The 20,566-nt window shown below is 39.2% G+C and overlaps 1 protein-coding gene across 12 annotated transcripts in view; it reads left to right on the forward strand.

Moving 5' to 3' along the window:
- The first annotated feature begins 881 nt into the window (after positions 1-881).
- APOOL (apolipoprotein O like) overlaps positions 882-20,566 on the forward strand; it is a 240,886-nt gene continuing 221,201 nt past the window's right edge. For 3 of the 12 annotated variants that reach the window (XM_049107860.1, XM_049107868.1, XM_025431843.3), the window contains exon 1: positions 882-1,101. In XM_049107860.1, the coding sequence (XP_048963817.1) occupies positions 1,087-1,101 (15 nt within the window). In that variant the 5' untranslated portion in view covers positions 882-1,086. Of the gene's footprint in view, positions 1,102-1,258; positions 1,376-8,936; positions 8,990-20,566 lie in introns of all 12 variants that reach the window. The other 9 variants (XM_049107865.1, XM_049107867.1, XM_049107859.1 and 6 more) reach the window with 8 other exon arrangements.

The following is a 20,566-nucleotide window of genomic DNA, read 5'->3' on the forward strand; positions in this document are numbered from 1 at the left end:
TTTCCTTTATAGCATTTGAACATTTATTTGTCTTTTTCTCTTGGGAACATAAACTCCATGAGGGAAGGCATTGTATTATTCTATATGTTGAACAAATGCCTGGCATATAGGAGGCTCAGAGTGACATAGTTTTAGAATGTACGAACTTGACCACTTATCGCAGAGGTAAATGTTCTTTTAGTAATTGATAAAATAAAGAACATTTTCAACTTTTCATGTGTTTGTGGGTCCTGCTCCTGGAGTCCCAGAGAATATAACTCTTTGACGTTTACCAAGGTCAAAATGACTTTGCAAAACTTCAAAATATGGACTCTATTTCTGCACCTGGCACTTATTGCACATATGCATCATTAAAAAAAATAACCAAAGGAGCATTCCAAACATAAAGATAAAAATAGAAAAAAATCTCCCTGGTTCCCATAAGATTAAAGTCATACAGCCTTGCACATATTAAAAACATAAGATAAAGTCTTTAACCTTCCAGAATGTCCTTCCTCAAGATGATCTGTAACTTTCTATGAAAAGAACATATATAACCCTCCACTAAATGTTCCTTCCCGGGAGCACTCTCTTTTTTGTGAAGGTTGTATTTCCAGGCAACTGTTTTATTTTATTTTTTATTTTTTTTTCAGGCAACTGTTTTAACTTGGGCTTGAATAAAACTCTTTTCCTTTCTCTTTAAACATTTAAGAAAGTTTTGTTCAATTTGCCTGGAGCTGACTACATAGTTCTTCATTACTGCAGCTGGACCTGGATTTTAGATCCTTATCTAGACAAATCACATAGGTATGAAACAACGAAAATAGTGCAAACCTCTGCACCCAGCAAAATAGCTTTCAACTGGATTACGCAGGGTATTCTGAAAGGCTTTATCGAGGATTGGAACAGTCACGTGGATGAACGGTTTTACCGATAGACAGCCGGCCAACTGTGGCAGCTTCTCAAAGACGCACTGGGAGGGTGGAGAAAGGGCGGAGCCAGCGGACCAGGGACGTAACCAGGCGGGGCTCCAGAGGTGAGCCGAGTTGAACAGTTTTGTCCTTCTCTGCCCACCATATGAAAATCTAGACGCAGAAAGTCACGGAGATGGCGGCTGTTAGGGTAAGTTGAAACAAAACCCGGATAACCTGCCCTGGTTCCTCGGTGGAGAGAGCAAGAGGCGGGGTGGAAATGGGGTTGTGAAAGAATCGGCAAGGTCAGGGAATCAGAAACGGTTGAAGCCTCAAAACACTTACCTCTCCCCCTTGGATTTCCCTAGCCTGGGACAGTACTCCCTCCTCAGTCTTCTGCAGTTAACTGTTTATACAGCGGCACGGTGGTACTGGGAAAAGGCTGGGCAAAAAAGGCTGGCCTGGAGACAAGCAGCGGCAGACTTGTAGGTATTGAACTGAAACAAAGAGAAAAGAATCCCGGGCATTCGATTGGGCACACAGGGTGGAATCTCCTGGCCCTTGGAAAGTCTTCGTTCAAACATTTGGGGGTGAAATAGACTAGGATGGAGATGTCACAAAGTCTCTGCAGTGCGCGGTGTTTGTATTTATTGTTGTTCCTTTCCGGGCTTGAATAATAAACTTGAGTTCCTTTTGAGTTCTGTACTGGGAAAAAGTGCCTATACTTAGGAATCTTTGTACCGGAAGTGACTCAGCTGGCTGCTAGCTGCGGTTCCTTAAATAGGTTTCAGTAATAGTAGTTGACAAATATCTACAGGTGGATATTTGTAGCCGGTTTTACGTGTAAAATGTACTGCTTGTAGAAGATACAAATACGAATAATTCAGCCAAAGTTTAAGGTGACTCAGTGTCCATCTTGATTGACAATTCTCCATTTCAGCATTTCTGGTACTCATAATTTATCTGAATTATCACTACAGCCTTCTAACTGGACTCCCGTCTCTAGCCTAGCTCTCAAGGAATCCATTTTCCCTGAACTGCCAGAGTACTTATTCTACAATGCAAATCTAATTATACCCCTTTCCCACTTAAAAACCTTTATTGGCACTCCTTCATCTGTTCTCTGGAGTCAGGTCAGACTCCTATGTCTGGAACACCCATCCTTGCCTTGGCTTTTCAGCTTCATCTGTTGTCTCTCAGGAAATCTTTTAACATCTGCACTCCAAGCCTTTCCCCCGCTAGATCTCTGGACTTGATGGGAAACATCCTCATCTAGTTCCTACTTGTAGTCCATTCATTCATTTAACAGCTACTTGTTTACTGCCTCCTCATACACTAAGCACAAAATGCATTTTCCGAGGTAGTGTTCCCGACTTCCCCAGTTTAATTTAAATAACTCCTTTTCTTGTGCTTCCAGAGGACACTGGGCATACTTTTATTATCTTAGCACTTATCACACTTTATTTTTTTTAATTTTTTTAAGATTTTATTTATTTATTCATGATAGTCACAGAGAGAGAGAGAGAGAGAGAGAGAGAGGCAGAGACACAGGCAGAGGGAGCAGCAGGCTCCATGCAGGGAGTCCGACGTGGGATTCGATCCCGGGTCTCCAGGATCGCGCCCTGGGCCAAAGGCAGGCGCTAAACCGCTGCGCCACCCAGGGATCCCCCACTTATCACACTTTAAATAATAGACTATTTACTTACCAGTTCTACCTTCCTATAAGCTGCTTGAGGACAATAATTAAGACATTAATTTTTGTATCCCTAACACAGGTATGACTTACGTTAGGTACTCAATAAAAGCTATAGGAATAGGGATCCCTGGGTGGCGCAGCGGTTTGGCGCCTGCCTTTGGCCCAGGGCGCGATCCTGGAGACACGGGATCGAATCCCACATCGGGCTCCCGGTGCATGGAGCCTGCTTCTCCCTCTGACTGTGTCTCTGCCTCTCTCTCTCTCTGTAACTATCATAAATAAATAAAAATTTAAAAAAAAAGCTATAGGAATAAATGCCAGGCAATGGGATAGTGTGCTCTGATTCAGAAAAAAAAAAGTGCCTTGCCTCAAGAGAAGTACAAAGTGATCTAAGGGTTCAAAAGAGAGAACTCAAACCTGGTTAAGGAGAATAAAGACTTCGTGGAGGAGGTACAGAGACAGAAGGAGTAGTCATTGGTAAAAAGCAAACCAGAATAGTGTGTTGTCACTGAAGCCTAGAGGAAAGAGTTGAACAGTTTGGCCAATAATAAGTCACTGGAAACTACCATTTATTAATTGCTTCCTATGAGATCAGGCACCATGCTAAAATACTCTATCTACCTCTGTTATTTCACTTTAATCTCAAGATAGCTTTATTTTGTAGTTACTATGATCACTGTTTTACAAATGAAAAACTAAGGTTGAGAGAAGTAAATTGCCCCAAATCATAATCCTAATAAGAGCTGAAGTGAGATAAACTAGTATAAATAAAGTAGTAGAGGGAGAATCTAGATTGTAAGAGGTTAAGGAAAGGATAAGGGAAACTGGCCATAATTTAGCACTTACTTTGGCCAGCTGCTCTACATATATTATTTCATTTTAATCCTTTTGATGACCCTAAGAAATGGGGTATTATCCTCACTTTATATATGATAAAGCAGGCTTAGAAAAAAGTGCTTGCTCCAGGTCATAACTGCTAAAGGTTCAAATACAGGTGTATTTAGCTCCAAGGTCCATGATCCTTCCACCACTCCTTGCTTCTGAGAGGAAGGGTATATTACTCTTTGGAAAAGTGTTGTGGTGAAAGGAAGGAAATAAATCTTGGGATACAGGTAACAAATTCCAGAAAAGGTGTATTTTCATTTAAAAAGGTCAGGAGAGGGATCCCTGGGTGGCCCAGCAGTTTGGCGCCTGCCTTTGGCCCAGGGCGCGATGCTGGAGACCCGGGATCGAATCCCACGTCAGGCTCCCGGTGCATGGAGCCTGCTTCTCCCTCTGCCTGTGTCTCTGCCTCTCTCTCTCTCTCTTGCTGTGTGACTATCATAAATAAATAAAAAAAATTAAAAAAAAATAAAAAGGTCAGGAGAGGAATGACAGGTGGCTCGGTGCTTGAGCATCTGCCTTTGGCTCAGAGTGGGATCCCAGGGTCCTGGGATCAAGTCCCACATCAGGTTCCCTGCAGGAAGCCTGCTTCTCCCTCTGCCTATGTCTCTGCCTCTCTCTCTCTTTGTCTCTCATGAATAAATAAAATCTTTAAAAAATAAAAATAAAAAAGTCAGGAGACTGTCAATTATATCTTGATAAAACTGGAAACAGTCAGGAAGCCTGAGCTGGTTTGGTGACAAGGGGAAATGTGCCAAAAATTAATATAGAGGAAAGATAATAATAGTTATCACAGCTATTAAGTTACTAAGCATTTACTGGTTTGGGCATTTTGCTGATCATTTTACATGAATTTTCTAATGCTTCACAGTGGCCCTATGAATAGATACAGTTATCATCATTTTACAGGTAAGGAAACTGAAGCTTAGAAAGGTTTCATAACTTGCCCGCAGTCACACAGTAGTAAAGAGTAGAGTCAGATCTGAAATTATGTGATCTCAGTCCCGATTATGGGGCTTAACTTTGTGGAAGCATTTGTGAGGCCAAGGTCCCAAAAGGGTGATCAGTGTTAATTTTGAAGCCCTAGAGTTTAATAAAAAAAGGGTAAGATAGAGAGGAACCCTGAAAGTTGGCAGATAACTAACGAAGATTACATAAATCTTGAGATAGAACTTGTTGAGCAGATATGATAGTGAAAAACTGATGTGGAATTACTCTCAAGGAATAAGGACTATATTGATTTCTCCTCCTGACTTCTTGAATAAGAGAGAATGGCTTGAGGACTGGCCTTCATTTAAAAGGATTGGGAGAGGAACCTGGGTAGCATAGTCAGTTAAGCCTCTAACTCTTGGTTTCCATATAGATACTATCTCAGGTTTGTGGGACAGAGCCCTGTGTTGGGCTCTGTGCTGAGTGCAGAAGTCTGCTAAAGTTTCTCTCCTCTCTCTGCCCCTCTCAGGCCTCTCTCTCTCAAATAAACAAATCTTAAAAAAAAGGATTGGGAAGAATGTATTAGTGTCAGACAAAAGCCAAGTTTCTTTAACGCTAGAGGTTGAGTGAATTTGAGGAAAATGTGAGTCTTGAAATAAAAGTTGTTTTTAATAAAATACTTAATATCAAAATATGGGAGCACCTGGGTGACTCAGTCATTTAAGCATCTACCTTTGGCTCAGGTCATGATCTCAGGGTCCTGGATTGAGCCCTGCATTGGGCTCCCTGCTTAGTGGGGAGTTTGCTTCTCCCTCTCCCATTACCCCTCCTCCTCCTGGTCATTCTCCCTCTGTCTCAAATAAATAAATAAGATCTTTTAAAAAAAGAAAAACAACAAAATATGGCTACCATGTTTTGAGCACTTCCTGTGTGTCCAACACTGTATCAAGCTGTTGATGCATATCATTTTACTCTTACCCAAAATTTTCAAATGTAAGTAGTTTTACTAGCTCAAAGAACAGTAGTAGAGCAGAGAGGAAATCAAAGCTGCAATAGGAGGTTGTAGTCAAAGAAAAGCTTGATGAGTGTATGATTTTAGCTATTAGCAAGTTCTGGGTAATGGTAAATTCAGGGTATACTCATGGAGTGAGTAGCCACAGTGGAGTGAAATGGTCTACAGGGGTAAGGTCAAAGAGTGAGGGGAGGCTTTGGGATGGTTTGTCCACATCCACATTGAAGCCATTCTTAGTTAAAGAAGGATTTAGAGTAGAGAAGACTGCTAACCAGGATTCTAACTCTTTGATGTGATGTAGTGACAGGCAGGTAGATAATAGTGTTAAGAATGAATAGATGGATGGTATAAACTTCAAAGTAGCAGAGTTACTTTTATTTCTTTTATGTAAACTTTTTTTACTGAAATATATGTCCAGTGAAGTACACAAATCATAAGCAGCTTGCTAAATTCTAATAAAAATGATCGTGTTTATTCAATCAGAACCCAAATAAACAAGAAGCATTACCAACAGCTCAGAAGCCTTTCCTTCTGTTCAACTACATCATTATCCTCTACCATGGATTATTTTTGTCTATTTTTGAATTTTATATAAATGGAATGATGCAGTATTTGTCTGGTATCTTTCACTCAATATTATGTTTCTGAGATTCATCCATTATGAATATAACACTAATTCATTTTTATTACTATATGATATTTAAGAAGGTGAATGTATCATGATTTATCCATTATACTCTTTTTTTAAGATTTATTTATTTGAGAGAGAGAGAGGGAGAGAGAGAGAGAGAGCACAAGCAGGGAGGTGGAGGGGCAGAGGGAGAGGGAGAAGCAGACTCTCCACTGAGCAGGGAACCTGATGTGGAGCTCGATCCCAGGACCCTGAAATCATGACCTGAGGTGAAAGCAGATGCTTAACCAACTGAGGTACCCAGGCATCCCCATTATTCTACTCTTGGTGAACATTTTAATTATTTTCAGTTTTGAGCTATTATTACACAAATAATGATCTCATGAACATTTTTCTATATGTCTTTTTGGTGCATGTAAATGTACATTTCTATTGAGTATATACCTAGGAGTGAGATTGCTAGGTCATAGAGCATACAGCTTTGGTAGATAGTGTCAAGGAGTTTTTCAAAGTGGATATACTAATTTGCATTCCATTCATGAGAGTTCTAGTTGTTCTACTTCCTCACTAACAAGAACAGAGATTTTTACCTAAGGATGAAGAAGTAATGGCTTAATTAGAAGTAGCATTGGTTGTCAGGAAGAAGACAAACTACCTCCTTTTCCTGAGACACTTTGAATGGCTTCCTCTTGAGGATTATAAAGGAAGTAGAGACCTCAGGGGATAGTAATGTTTCATTTCAGGCAAGGAGAGGGGAGGCTAGACACAATGCAAGGGCTTTTGGAGTTTTGGGGAGTAGCAGGAAGTTTGGTCAGTAGAGAGAAAATACAGAGCACTGTAAGAAATTAGAATATAGGAAATAATACATGACTAGAATTATATTTTGGGGTTTAGGCTGGGGATGATGGATATGGGAAGGAACGTGGACATCATAGTACTTAAGTTTTCAAAATCCTTGATAATACAAGCTGTATATTCCTTTGTGTCAACTTTAGTCCTTGTCTCTTTCCTTTCCTTTTATCTCTTTCCTTTCCTTGCTTCATGTGAGTTATACCAGAAAATATTTGGAACCTAACAAAGTGAAATTTGTTAGATAGCAAAATCAGTGTTACTGTTTCCACTCAGCATTGTTGAACATCTTTATTTTTGGTGCAACTTTGAAAGTTGCGCTTTGAAACCCTTAGCCTGTTTAATCACACTCCGCCTATGATTATAATTACAGGATATTGTTTTATGTCATAAAGTGAAAATGATGGGTGCATTGCTTCCTCCCATACCCATATGACTAACTATTCCCCTAACGCCATCCCCTCAGATGGCAGTAAGGTGTTTTGTGAACCTCATTGAATATGGAAACAAAATATTGCTTGTCATGTATCCTAAGGTTAAGGAAAACAGAGGCATGTTCAAATTATCTTAAGTAGTGTTTTAATGAAAGGATACATAGTTTTAGGAAGAAGGCCTTGGGAAAGTGTCTCACCGGCTCAGCAGACCTCAAGAAAGACCATTCAGAATATCATAGCAACTCTGGTAGTTACCTATCTCGTGACTGGACTATTGTGTTTCTTCTAACTCTACATGTTTTATATCCAGGCTTTCCTAGAGAAAGGATCTCATTAGGTTGGCTGGTCAATAACCACTACAAAGTACCCCTCTTGGGCAGAAATTGCACATAAGGCCTCCTTTTATAAGACAGCATCTAGTTGGCTGCCTTTGGCTCAACTGCCAATCCCTAGTCTAGTCAGTTTTGGCCAGGGCATTAGTCCTGTAGTTCAAAGCATAGCAGCCTATGTTAAGAATCATAGAAGGCAACACTATAATTGTCAGATGCTCTGAAGCTTTTTAGAAAGGCCAAGGCAATGGATGGATATCCTTTGGAGGTTCATAATCTGTCTGGTATAAATTTACTTTTGAATACTTTCCAGAAGTAAGTATGGTAGAATATGAAATATGGTAGAATATTTTTGGAATTGCTATTAAAAGCTAACTTATTAACATCTTGTAATTAAATTGGGAAATTGGTTTCATAAGAATAAAAACAGCAAGATGGTGGAGTGTTTGGATGCTAGGATGTGTTGGAATTTTATTTTGAAGGTTGCAGAGAACCACTGAAATAAATCCAAAATGATTTATGATTTTAAAAATTTTAAATAAATATTATGTTTATTTATTATGGATAAATAGATAAATATTATAGATATCAAAAAGGCATTAATGAACACTGTAAATGTAGGTGAAACTTCCTGTGTACCCCTCCAACTCTGGTTGCATTTCCCTTCGTAAACCCCCCATAGCCATTTTCCTGACTTGTATTAAATATTACTATGCATGTTTTTAGACTTTTACTGTATATGCATGTATTCCTAAACTTTATACACTGTTGTTTTGTTTGCTTTTAAGCTTTATGTAAATTTTATTTATGCGGCATCTATTCTGCAACCTATTTTTATCAGTTAGCATTTTTTGTTATGTATACATGTTCATATGTGTAGCTATAGTTCGTTTATTTTCACTGTGCATAGTACTCTGTTATATGAATATATTTTTTCATTCTTTTAATGGAATGTGGTTACTTTTTTCTACTACAAATAATGCTATTATGAACAATCATATGCAGATCTCCCCTGCTATACCATAAACTAGCTGTATGACTTTGGGCAAATCACTTAACCTGTGGAAACCTCAGTTTTCTTATCTTAATCCTTAGGATAAGAATAGTACTTATTCCCTAGGGTTTTATACTAGGAAATACTAAAAGTATGGTATATTATCTGCACAACACTGGGCATGGGTTATAGCAAATATCCACTAATTTCTAGCTCTTGTTATTCTCAGTGTTTAAAAGGATATAATCCCAGCACTTAGTGTAATGCCATTATTTGTTCTGACCTTTAGATCCCAATTTAAGTTGCACCTTGTTCAGGCAGTGGACTGATAACCTGTTTCCTGTGAGTATCAGTAGCCTCAAGCAAGTAGAATAGAAAATTGTTGTTGCTAACATTATCAACTTTTTATTGAAATGCATATTTATATACAGCCTTCTTTCTTCTTAGACTTATTTTGATTCTTCCAGACCCTTGATGCTTATTCATGATACTTTCAATGATAAATAATCTTTAAAAAGTAAAAAAATGTAATGTGCTTTTTTGCTTACCATACCCTTTATATGTAAAATGTTCTTTTTTCATTGTTCAAACCCTAAGCCAATAAACTAGAAAATTTGAATGGAGAGATTATTGCAGAGATTGTTTAGTCAAAAATTGTCCTGTGAAACATAAAATAGTTTTTATGACTTATGAGAAGTTTCTTTAAGAAAAACCTTAGAGAAGGCACCTGGGTGGCTCTGTGGGTTAAGCATCTGACTCTTGATTTTGGCTCAGGTCATGATCCCAAGGTTGTGGTATTGAGCCCTGCATCAGGCTCTGTGCACAGTGGGGGAGTCTTCTGGAGATTCTCTTCTCCCCCTCCCTTTGCCCCTTCCCCCTGCATGCTCACACACTCTGTCTTTCAAATAATAAATCTTTAAAAAAAGAATAACCCTAGTTGAAGGAGGTAAACATCTAGTAGAGTAGGAATGAGAGTACCATTTTCATTGATCTTCTATGAATTAAGGCACAGTAGAGTATCAAACCTTCAAATATTGAGATGCTAAAGACTTTGTAGTTGGTTGGTGTTTTACACCTATAATTTTTCCACAAGTACTTTATTTTTTGTCTTTTCAAGTTTGTATTTAAATTACAGTTAGTTAACATACAGTATAATATTAGTTTCAGGTGTGCAAGAGTGATTCATTACTTCCAAACAAGACCCAGTGCTCATCAAAACAACTGCAATCCTTAATCATCATCTATTTAACCTATCCCCCTACCTACATCTCCTCTGATAACCATGAGTTCGTTCTCTATGGTTGAGTTTGTTTCTTGGTTTGCATTTCTCTTTTTTTCCTTATGCTCTTTGTTTTGTTTCTTAAAATCTACATATGAGTGAAATCATATGGTATTTGTCTTTCTCGGACTGCCTGCACCGAAGGCAGGTGCCAAACCGCTGAGCCACCCAGGGATCCCCTTGAGAGTTGAGTTTTATAAGTACGTTATGTATTTTGGGTGCTAACCCTTTATTATATATGTCATTTGCAAATATCTTCTCCCATTCCATAGGTGGCCTTTTAGTTTTGTTATTTCTTTACATGCAGAAGCTTTTGATCCTGATAAAGTCCCAATAGTGGTTTTTGCTTTTGTTTTCCCTTACCTTGGGAGATGATGTGTCTAGTAAGAAGTTGCTAAAATTGATGTCAAAGAGGTTACTATGGCTTATGTTCTCCCCTAGGATTTTGATGGTTTCCTGTTTCACATTTAGGCCTTTCATCCATTTTGAATTTATTGTTGTGTATGGTGTAAGAAAATGGTCCAGTTTCATTCTTTTGCATGTTGCTGTCCAGTTTTCCCAACACCATTTGTTGAAGAGACTATGTTTCTCCCATTGGATATTCTTTCTCGCTTTGTCAAAGATTAATTGACCATATAGTTGTGGGTTCCTTTCTCAGTTTTCTATTATGTTCCCTTGACCTATGTGTCTATTTTTATATCAGTAGCCAACTGTTTTGATCACTACAGCTTTGTAATGTAACATGAAGTCTGGAATTGTGATGTGTCCAGCTTTGCTTTCCCTTTTCAAGGTTTGCTTTGGCTATTTGGGGTCTTTTCTAGTCCATACAAACCTTAGGATAGTTTGTTCTAGCTCTATGAAAAATGCCAATGGTATTTTGATAAGGGATTTCATTAAATGTGTAGACTGCTTTGGGTAGTATAGACGTTTTAACAATATTTGTTCTTTCAGTCCATGAGCATGGAATGTCTTTCCATTACTTTGTTTTCTGTTGGATTTCTTTCATGCATGTTGTATAGTTTTCAGAGTACAGGTCTTTCACCTCTTTGGTTAAAGTTATTCCTACGTATTTTTTTAAAAAAAGATTTTATTTATTTATTCATGAGAGATACAGAAAGAGAGGCAGAGGCATAGGCAGAGGGAGAAGCAGGCTCCTCGAGGGGAGCCTGATGTGGGACTCGATCCCAGGACTCTGTGATGATGCCCTGAGCCGAAGGCAGATGCTCAGCCACTGAGCCAACCAGGCTTTTCTATTCCTAGGTATTTTATGGGTTTTGGTGAAATTGTAAATGGGATTGATTCCTTGATTTTTCTTTCTGCTGCTTCACTATTGTATAAAATGCAGTGGATTTCTTTACATTGATTTTGTATCCTATGACTTTACTGAATTCACGTATCAGTTCTAGTAGTTTTTTGGTTTTTAAGGTTTTCTGTATAGAGTATCACGTCATATGCAAATAGTGAAAATTTGACTTCTTTCTTGCTGATTTGGATGCTTTTATTTCTTTTCGTTGTCTGATTGCTGTGGCTGGTACCATATTAAAAAACAGTGATGAGAGGGAGGGGCAAGATGGCGGAAGAGTAGGGTCCCCAAGGCACCTCTCCCCACCAAATTACCTAGATAACTTTCAAATCACCCTGAAAATCTACGAATTCGGCCTGAGATTTAAAGAGAGAACAGCTGGAATGCTACAGTGAGAAGAGTTCACGCTTCTATCAAGGTAGGAAGACGGGGAAAAAGAAATAAACAAAAGGCATGAAAGGGGGAGGGGCCCCACGAGGAGCCAGGGTAAGGCCACAGCCAGTGCCCCCAGGACAGGAAAGCACCGTCCTAGAGAAGCAGGAACTTCACGAATCTTCCCGGGCGGAAAGGGGCTCCCAGGGAGTTAGAGCAAGACCCCAGGAGGGCGGGGATGCTCTCAGGCTCCCTGGGACACTAACAGACACCTGCGCCCCTGGGAGAGTGCCCCGAGCTCCCTAAAGGGCTGCAGCGCACTGCTTGACCCGGGAGCAGCTCGGAGGGGCTTGGATGGCGGCTCCGGGAGCAGCTCGGAGGGGCACCAGCTGTGGCTTTGCAGGAGAGGGGGCTGCCCAGCCGACAGCGCGAATCCAACAGCGCAGGCCCGGGAGCACAGGGCGCCGGGGACACAGCCAAGGATCCGGCCTCCACCTGGGACAGGCAGAGGCCAGGAGGGCCCAGAACAGCAAGGACGCTCCTGCCCCAAGCTGCGCAGATCAGCGGCCCCGTCCCCGGAGCATCCAGGTCCCTACAGGCTGAGAGCTCCGTAGTTACTGTGGGAGCTGACTCCAGGGCTCCAGAGCTGGCCACCGCCACTGGGGTTGTTCCTCCTGGGGCCTCACGGGGTAAACAACCCCCACTGATCCCTGCACCACCAGGCAGGGAGCAGAGCAGCTCCCCCAAGTGATAACACCTGAAAATCAGGACAACAGGCCCCTCCCCCAGAAGACCAGTTAGAGGGACAAGTTCAAGGGAAAGTCAAGGGACTTAAAGTATATAGAATCAGAAGATACAGTACAGCCCCCTTGTTTTTTTTTTTCTTTTTGATTTCTGTTTGCTTCCCCCACCCTTTTTTCCTTTCTTTTTCTTTCTCTTTTTCTTCTCTTTTTTCCCTTCCTTTTTTCTTTTTTCTTTTCTCTTTTCTTTCCTTCTTTCTCTCCTCTCTTTTTCTCATTTTCCCAATATAACGTGTTTTTGGCCACTCTGCACTGAGCAAAATGACTAGAAGGAAAAACTCACCTCAAAAGAATGAATCAAAAACAGTCCTCTCTCCCACAGTTACAAAATTTGGATTATAATTCAATGTCAGAAAGCCAATTCAGAAGCACTATTATAAAGCTACTGGTGGCTCTCGAGAAAAGCATAAAGACTCAAGAGACTTCATGACTGCAGAATTTAGATCTAGTCATGCAGAAATTAAAAATCAATTAAATGAGATACAATCCAAACTAGAGGTCCTAACAACGAGGTAGAAGAACAAGTGAGTGACACAGAAGACAAGTTGACGGCAAAGAGGGAAACTGAGGAAAAAAGAGACAAACAATTAAAAGATCATGAGGATAGATTAAGGGAAATAAATTACAGCCTGAGGAAGAAAAATCTACATTTAATTGGGGTTCCCGAAGGCGCTGAAAAGGACAGAGGTCCAGAATATGTATTTGAACAAATCCTAGCTGAAAACTTTCCTAATCTGGAAAGGGAAACAGGCATTCAGATCCAGGAAATAGACAGATCCCCCCTAAAATCAATAAAAACTGCTCAACACCTTGACATTTAATAGTGAAGCTTGCAAAATCCAAAGATAAAGAGAAGATCCTTAAAGCAGCAAGAGACAAGAAATCCCTGACTTTTATGGGGAGGAGTATTAGGGTAACAGCAGACCTCTCCACAGAGACCTGACAGGCCAGAAAGGGATGGCAGGATATAATCAGGGTCCTAAATGAGAAAAACATGCAGCCAAGAATACTTTATCCAGCAACACTCTCATTCGGAGTGGAAGGAGAGATAAAGAGCTTCCAAGATAGGGAGGAACTGAAAGAATATGTGACCTCCAAACCAACTCTGCAAGAAATTTTAAGGGAGACCCTTAAAGTTCCCCTTTAAGAAGAAGTCCAGTGGAAAAATCCACAAAAACAGGGACTAAATAGATATCATGATGACACTAAACTCATATCTTTCAATAGTAACTATGAACGTGAACGGGCTTCATGACCCCATCAAAAGGCACAGGGTTTCAGACTGGATAAAAAAGCAGGACTCATCTATTTGCTGTCTGCAAGAGACTCATTTTAGACAGAAAGACACCTACAGCCTGAAAATAAAAGGTTAGAGAACCATTTACCATTCAAATGTCCTCAAAAGAAAGCAGGGATAGCCATCCTTATATCAGATAAACTAAAATTTACCCCGAAGACTGTAGTGAGAATGAAGAGGGACACTATATCATCCTTAAAGGATCTATCCAACAAGAGGACCGAAAAATCAACAATATTTATGCCCCGAATGTGGGAGCTGCCAAGTATATCAATCAATTAATAAACAAACTTAAGACATACTTAGATAATAATACACTTATACTTGCTGACTTCAATCTAGCTCTTTCTACCCTCAGTAGGTCTTCTAAGCACAATATCACCAAAGAAATGAGAGCCTTAAATGATACACTGGACCAGATGGATTTCACAGATATCTACAGAACTTTACATCCAAACTCAACCGAATACACATTCTTCTCAAGTGCACATGGAGCTTTCTCCAGAATAAACCACATACTGGGTCACAAATCAAGTCTGAACAGATACCAAAATATTGGGATAGTCCCCTGCATATTCTCAGACCATGATGCCTTGAAATTAGAACTAAATCACAACAAGAAGTTTGGAAGGCCCTCAAACACGTGGAGGTTAAGGACCATCCTGCTAAAAGATGAAAGGGTCAACCAGGAAATTAAGGAAGAATTAAAGATTCATGGAAACTAATGAGAATGAAGATACAACCGTTGAAAATCTTTGGGATGCAGCAAAAGCAGTCCTGAGGGGGAAATACATCACAATACAAGTATCCATTCAAAAACTGGAAAGAACTCAAATACAAAAGCTAACCTAACACCTAAAAGAGCTAGAGAAAAAACAGCAAATAGATCCTACACCCAGCAGAAGAAGAGATTTAATAGAAATTTGAGCAGAACTCAATGAAATCGAGACCAGAAGAACTGTGGAACAGATCAACAAAACTAGGAGTTGGTTCTTTGAAAGAATTAAGATAGATCAAACATTAGCCAGCCTTATTAAAAAGAAGAGAGAGAAGACTCAACTTAATAAAATCATGAATGAGAAAGGAGAGATCACTACCAACACCAAGGAAATACAAACGATTTTAAAAACATATTATGAGCAGCTATACGCCAATAAATTACGCAATCTGGATTAAATGGATGTATTTCTGGAAAGTCACAAACTACCAAAACTGGAACAGGAAGAAACAGAAAACCTGAACAGGCCAATAACCAGGGAGGAAATTGAAGCAGTCATCAGAAACCTCCCAAGACACAAAAGTCCAGGGCCAGATGGCTTCCTAGGGGAATTCTATCAAACGTTTAAAGAAGAAACCATACCTATTGTACTAAAGCTGTTTGGAAAGATAGAAAGAGATGGAGTACTTCCAAATTAATTCTATGTGGCCAGCATCACCTTAATTCCAAAATCAGACAAAGACCACCAAAAAGGAGAATTATAGACCAATATCCCTGATGAACATGGATGCAAAAATTCTCAACAAGATACTAGCGAATAGGATCCAACAGTACATTGAGAAAATTATTCACCCTGACCAATTAGGATTTTTTCCTGGGACACAAGGCTGGTTCAACACTCATAAAACAATCAATGTGATTCATCATATCAGCAAGAGAAAAACCAAGAACCATATGATCCTCTCATTAGATGCAGAGAAAGCATTTGACAAAATACAGCATCCATTCCTGATCAAAACTCTTCAGAGTGTTGGGATAGAGGGAACATTCCTCGACATCTTAAAAGCCATCTACGAAAAGCCCACAGCAAATATCATTCTCAATGGGGAAGCCCTAGGAGCCTTTCCCCTAAGATCAGGAACAAGAGAGGGATGTCCACTCTCACCACTGCTGTTCAACGTAGTACTGGAAGCCCTAGCCTCAGCAATCAGACAACAAAAAGACATTAAAGGCATTCAAATTGGCAAAGAAGAAGTCAAACTCTCCCTCTTTGCCAATGACATGATACTCTACATAGAAAACCCAAAAGCCTCCACCCCAAGATTGCTAGAACTCATACAGCAATTTGGCAGTGTGGCAGAATACAAAATCAATGCCCAGAAGTCAGTGGCATTTCTATTCACTAACAATGAGACTGAAGAAAGAGAAATGAAGGAGTCAATCCCATTTACAATTGCACCCAAAAGCATAAGATACCTAGGAATCAACCTATCCAAAGAGGTAAAGGATATATACCCTAAAAAGTATAGACACTTCTGAAAGAAATTGAGGAAGACACAAGGAGATGGAAAAATATTCCATGCTCATGGATTGACAGAATTAATATTGTGAAAATGTTAATGTTACTCAGGGCAATTTACACGTTTAATGCAATCCCTATCAAAATACAATGGACTTTCTTCAGAAAGTTATAACAAATTATTTTAAGATTTGTGTGGAATCAGAAAAGATTCTGAATAGCCAGGGGAATTTTAAAAAAGAAAATAGTATCTGGGATCATCACAATGCCAGATTTCAGGTTGTACTACAAAGCTGTGGTCATCAAGAGAGTGTGGTCCTGGCACAAAAACAGACACATAGATCAATGGAACAGAATAGAAAATCCAGAAGTGGACCCTCAACTTTATGGTCAACTAATATTTGATAAAGGAGGAAAGACTATCCAATGGAAGAAAGACAGTCTCTTCAATAAGTGGTGCTGGGAAAATTGGACATCCACATGCAGAAGAATGAAACTAGACCACTCTCTTGCACCATACACAAAGATAAACTCAAAATGGATGAAAGATCTAAATGTGAGACAAGATTCCATAAAAATCCTAGAGGAGATCACAGGCAACACCCTTTTTGAACTCAGCCACAGTAACTTCTTGCAAGATACATCCACGAAGGCAAGAGAAAGAAAAGCAAAAATGAACTATTGGGACTTCATCAAGATAAGAAGCTTTTGCACAGCAAAGGATACAGTCAACAAAACTCAAAGACAACCTACAGAATGTGAGAAGATATTTGCAAATGACATATCAGATAAAGGGCTAGTGTCCAAGATCTATAAAGAACTTATGAAACTCAGCAGCAAAGAAACAAACAATCCAATCATTAAATGGGCAAAAAACATGAACAGAAATCTCACAGAGGAAGACATAGACTTGGCCAACACGCACATGAGAAAATGTTCCGCATCACTTGCCATCAGGGAAATACAAATGAAACCCGCGATGAGATACCACCTCACACCAGTGAGAATGGGGAAATTTAACAAGGCAGGAAACCACAGATGTTGGAGACGATGCGGAGAAAAGGGAACCCTCTTGCACTGTTGGTGGGAATGTGAACTGGTGCAGCCACTCTGGAAAACTGTGTGGAGGTTCCTCAAAGAGTTACAAATAGACCTGCCCTGGGACCCAGCAATTGCACTGTTGGGAATTTACCCCAAAGGTACAGATGCAGTGAAACTCCGGGACACCTGCACCCCATTGTTTATAGCAGCCATTTCCACAATAGCCAAAATGTGGAAGGAGCCTCGGTGTCCATTGAAAGATGAATGGATAAAGAAGATGTGGTTTATGTATACAATGGAATATTACTCAGCCATTAGAAATGACAAATACCCACCCACCATTTGGTTCAAAGTGGATGGAATCGGAGGGTATTATGCTGAGTGAAATAAGTCAATCGAAGGACATACATTATATGTTCTCATTCATTTGGGGAATATAAATAATAGTGAAAGGGAATAGAAGGGAAGGGAGAAGAAGTGTGTGAAATATCAGAAAGGGAGACAGAACATAAAGACTCCTAACTCTGGGAAATGAACTAGGGGTGGTGGAAAGGGAGGCGGGCGCGTGTGGGGGTGATTGGGTGATGGGCACTGAGGGGGGCACTTGACAGGATGAGCCCTGGGTGTTATTCTGTATGTTGGCAAATTGAACACCAATAAAAAATAAACTTATTATTTAAAAAAAAAGAATGTTCTTTTCTAAAAAAAAAAAAAAATTATTTTCTAAACCCAGATAGATGAAAGCTTTTTTTCATAAGTCGATGTATTAAGAATTTTATTGCCCAGGTCATGGTCTATATTGGCAAATGTGCCATGTGAACTTGAGGCATGTATTGTTCCATTGTTTTGTGTACGGTTCAATAAATACCTGATTAAAACAAACAAACAAAAAACATTGATGAGAATGGACATCCCTGTCTTGTTCCTGACCTTAGAGGAAAAGCTCAGTTTTTCCCTACTAAGGATCAATCATACTAGCTGTGGGGTTTTTTGTATATGGCCTTTATTATGTTGATGTACATTCTTTCTAAGTGTACTTTGTTGAGGGTTTTTATCACAATGGATGTTGTACTTTATCAGATGCTTTTTCTGTATTATTGAAAGGATTGTATGGTCCTTATACTTTCTTTTATTGATGTAGTGTATCGTGTAGCTTGATTTGTGAGTCTCTAACCACCCTTACAACACAGGCATGAGTCCCACTTGATCATGGTGAATGATTCTTTTAATGCACTGTTGGATTTGGTTTGCTACTATTATATTGAGAGTTTTTACATCCATATTTATCAGGGATATTGGCCTCTAGTTTTCTGTTTTAGGCATGTCCTTCTCTTGTTTTAGTATGAGGGTAATGCTGGTCGTATAGAATGAATTTGGAAGTTTTCCTACCTTTTTTATTTTCTGGAATATTTTGAGAAGAATGAGTATTAACTTTACATGTTTGGTGGAATTTGCCTGTGAAGCTGTATGGCCCTGTACATACATACATACATACATACATACATACATACATACATTTATTTATTTATTTATTTATTTATTTATTTATTTATTTATTTTTCTGAGAAACAGAGAAAGAGAACACATACAAGAAAGAGGAGTGGTAGAGGGAGAGGGAGAAGCCAACTCCTTGCTGAGCAGAGACCACAATGTGACTTGATCCTCGGACCCTGGAATCATTTCCTGAGTGGAAGTCAGATGCTTAACTGACTGAGCAACCTAAGCGCCCTGTCCCTGAACTTTTATTTGTTGGGAAATTTTTGTCTACTGATTCAGTTTCTTGGCTGGTTATCAGTCTGTTCAAGTTTTCTGTTTCTTTTTCAGTTTTGGTAATTTAAATCTTTCTGGGAATTTATCCATTTCTTCCACATTATTCAGTTTGTTGGCATGTAATTTTTCATAATATTCTCTTATAATTGTTTGTATTTCTGTGGTGGTGGTTGTTATTTCTCCCTGCTTGTTTGTGATTTCATTTAAATGGATCCTTTCTCTTTTGTTTCTGTTAAATCTGGTTAAGGGTTTAACAGTTTTATTGATTTTTTTTCAAAGAACCAGCTCTTATTGCATTTATTTATTGTTTTTTTCCTATATCATTTTTTCTGCTGTATTATTTCCTTCCTTTTGCTGGCTTTAGGCTTTGTTCCTTTTCTAGCTCCTTTAGGAATAAGATTGGGTTGCAAATTTGAAAATTTTCTTGCTTCTTTTTTTTTTAAAGTCTTTTTTTATTTTTTATTTTTTTATTTTTATTTATGATAGTCACAGAGAGAGAGAGAGGCAGAGACATAGGCAGAGGGAGAAGCAGGCCCCATGCACCGGGAGCCCGACATGGGACTCGATCCCGGGTCTCCAGGATCGTGCCCTGGGCCTAAGGCAGGTGCCAAACCTCTGGGCCACCCAGGGATCCCCATTTTCTTGCTTCTTAAGGTTGGCATGTATTGCTATATACTTCCCTCATAAGACTGCTTTTGCTGCGCCTGAGAGTTTCGGATTGTTGCGTTTTCTTTTTCATTTATTTCTATGTATTTTTTTAATGTCCTGGTTGACCCATTCATTCTTTATTTAGTAGAATGATTTTTAACCTCCCTGCATTATAGTCTTTCCAAATATTTTCTTGTGACTGGCTTCATATTCCATAGCGTTGTGGTCAGAAAAGATGCTTGGTATGATCTGTTTTTTTGTATTTGTTGAGGACTGATTTGTGACCTTGTATGTGCTTTAGTGGAGAGTGCCCAAGTGATCCTGAAAAGAATGTATATTCTGCTGTTATAGGATGGAATGATCTGAATAGTCTGTTATGTCCATCTGGTCCAGTGTGTCATTCAAAGCAGTTGTTTCCTTGTTGACTTTCTGCCTAGATGATCTGTCCATTGATGTAAGTGGAGCATTAATGTACTCTACTATTATTTTATTATTATCATTGAGTTCTTTTAAGTTTGTTATTAATTGTTTTATGTATTTGGTTGCTCCCTTATTGTGTGTATAAATATTTACAGTTGTCAGATCTTCTTGTTGAATTGTCCCCTTTATTATGATATAGTGCTCTTCTTCATCTCTCGTTATAGTCTTTCATTTAAAGCCTAGTTTTCCAATATAGGTGTTGGTTCTCTGGCTTTCATGTGGCATCCATTTGCATGATAAATGTTTCTCCCTCCCCTCAATTTCAATGTGCAGGTGTCTTTAGTTTTATAATAAATCTCTTGTAGACAGTGTATACTTGGGTCTTATATTTTTTTAAATTTTATTGATTTATTTTAGACAGAGAGTGTATGTGCAGGTGTATGCATGAGTGGGGAGAGGGCCAGAAGGAAAGAGAGAGAGAATCACAGTCAGACTCCCTGCCAGAGTGTGGAGCCCGACCTGGGGCTTAATCTCACCACACTCACAACCTGAGCTGAAATCAAGAGTCAGTCACTTAACTGACTGAGCCACCCAGGCACCCCATGGTCTTGTGTTTTTTTTTTTTTTAATGCATTCTTATACCCTATGTCTTTTGCTTGGAGCATTTAGTCCTTTTACATTCAGAGTAATTATTGAGAGATATGTATTTAGTGTCATTTTATTACTTCTTTTGTTACTGTTTCTGGAGATTT

Source organism: Canis lupus, chromosome X (genome assembly GCF_003254725.2).
Source record: "Canis lupus dingo isolate Sandy chromosome X, ASM325472v2, whole genome shotgun sequence".
NCBI classification, from domain to species: Eukaryota; Metazoa; Chordata; class Mammalia; order Carnivora; family Canidae; genus Canis; species Canis lupus.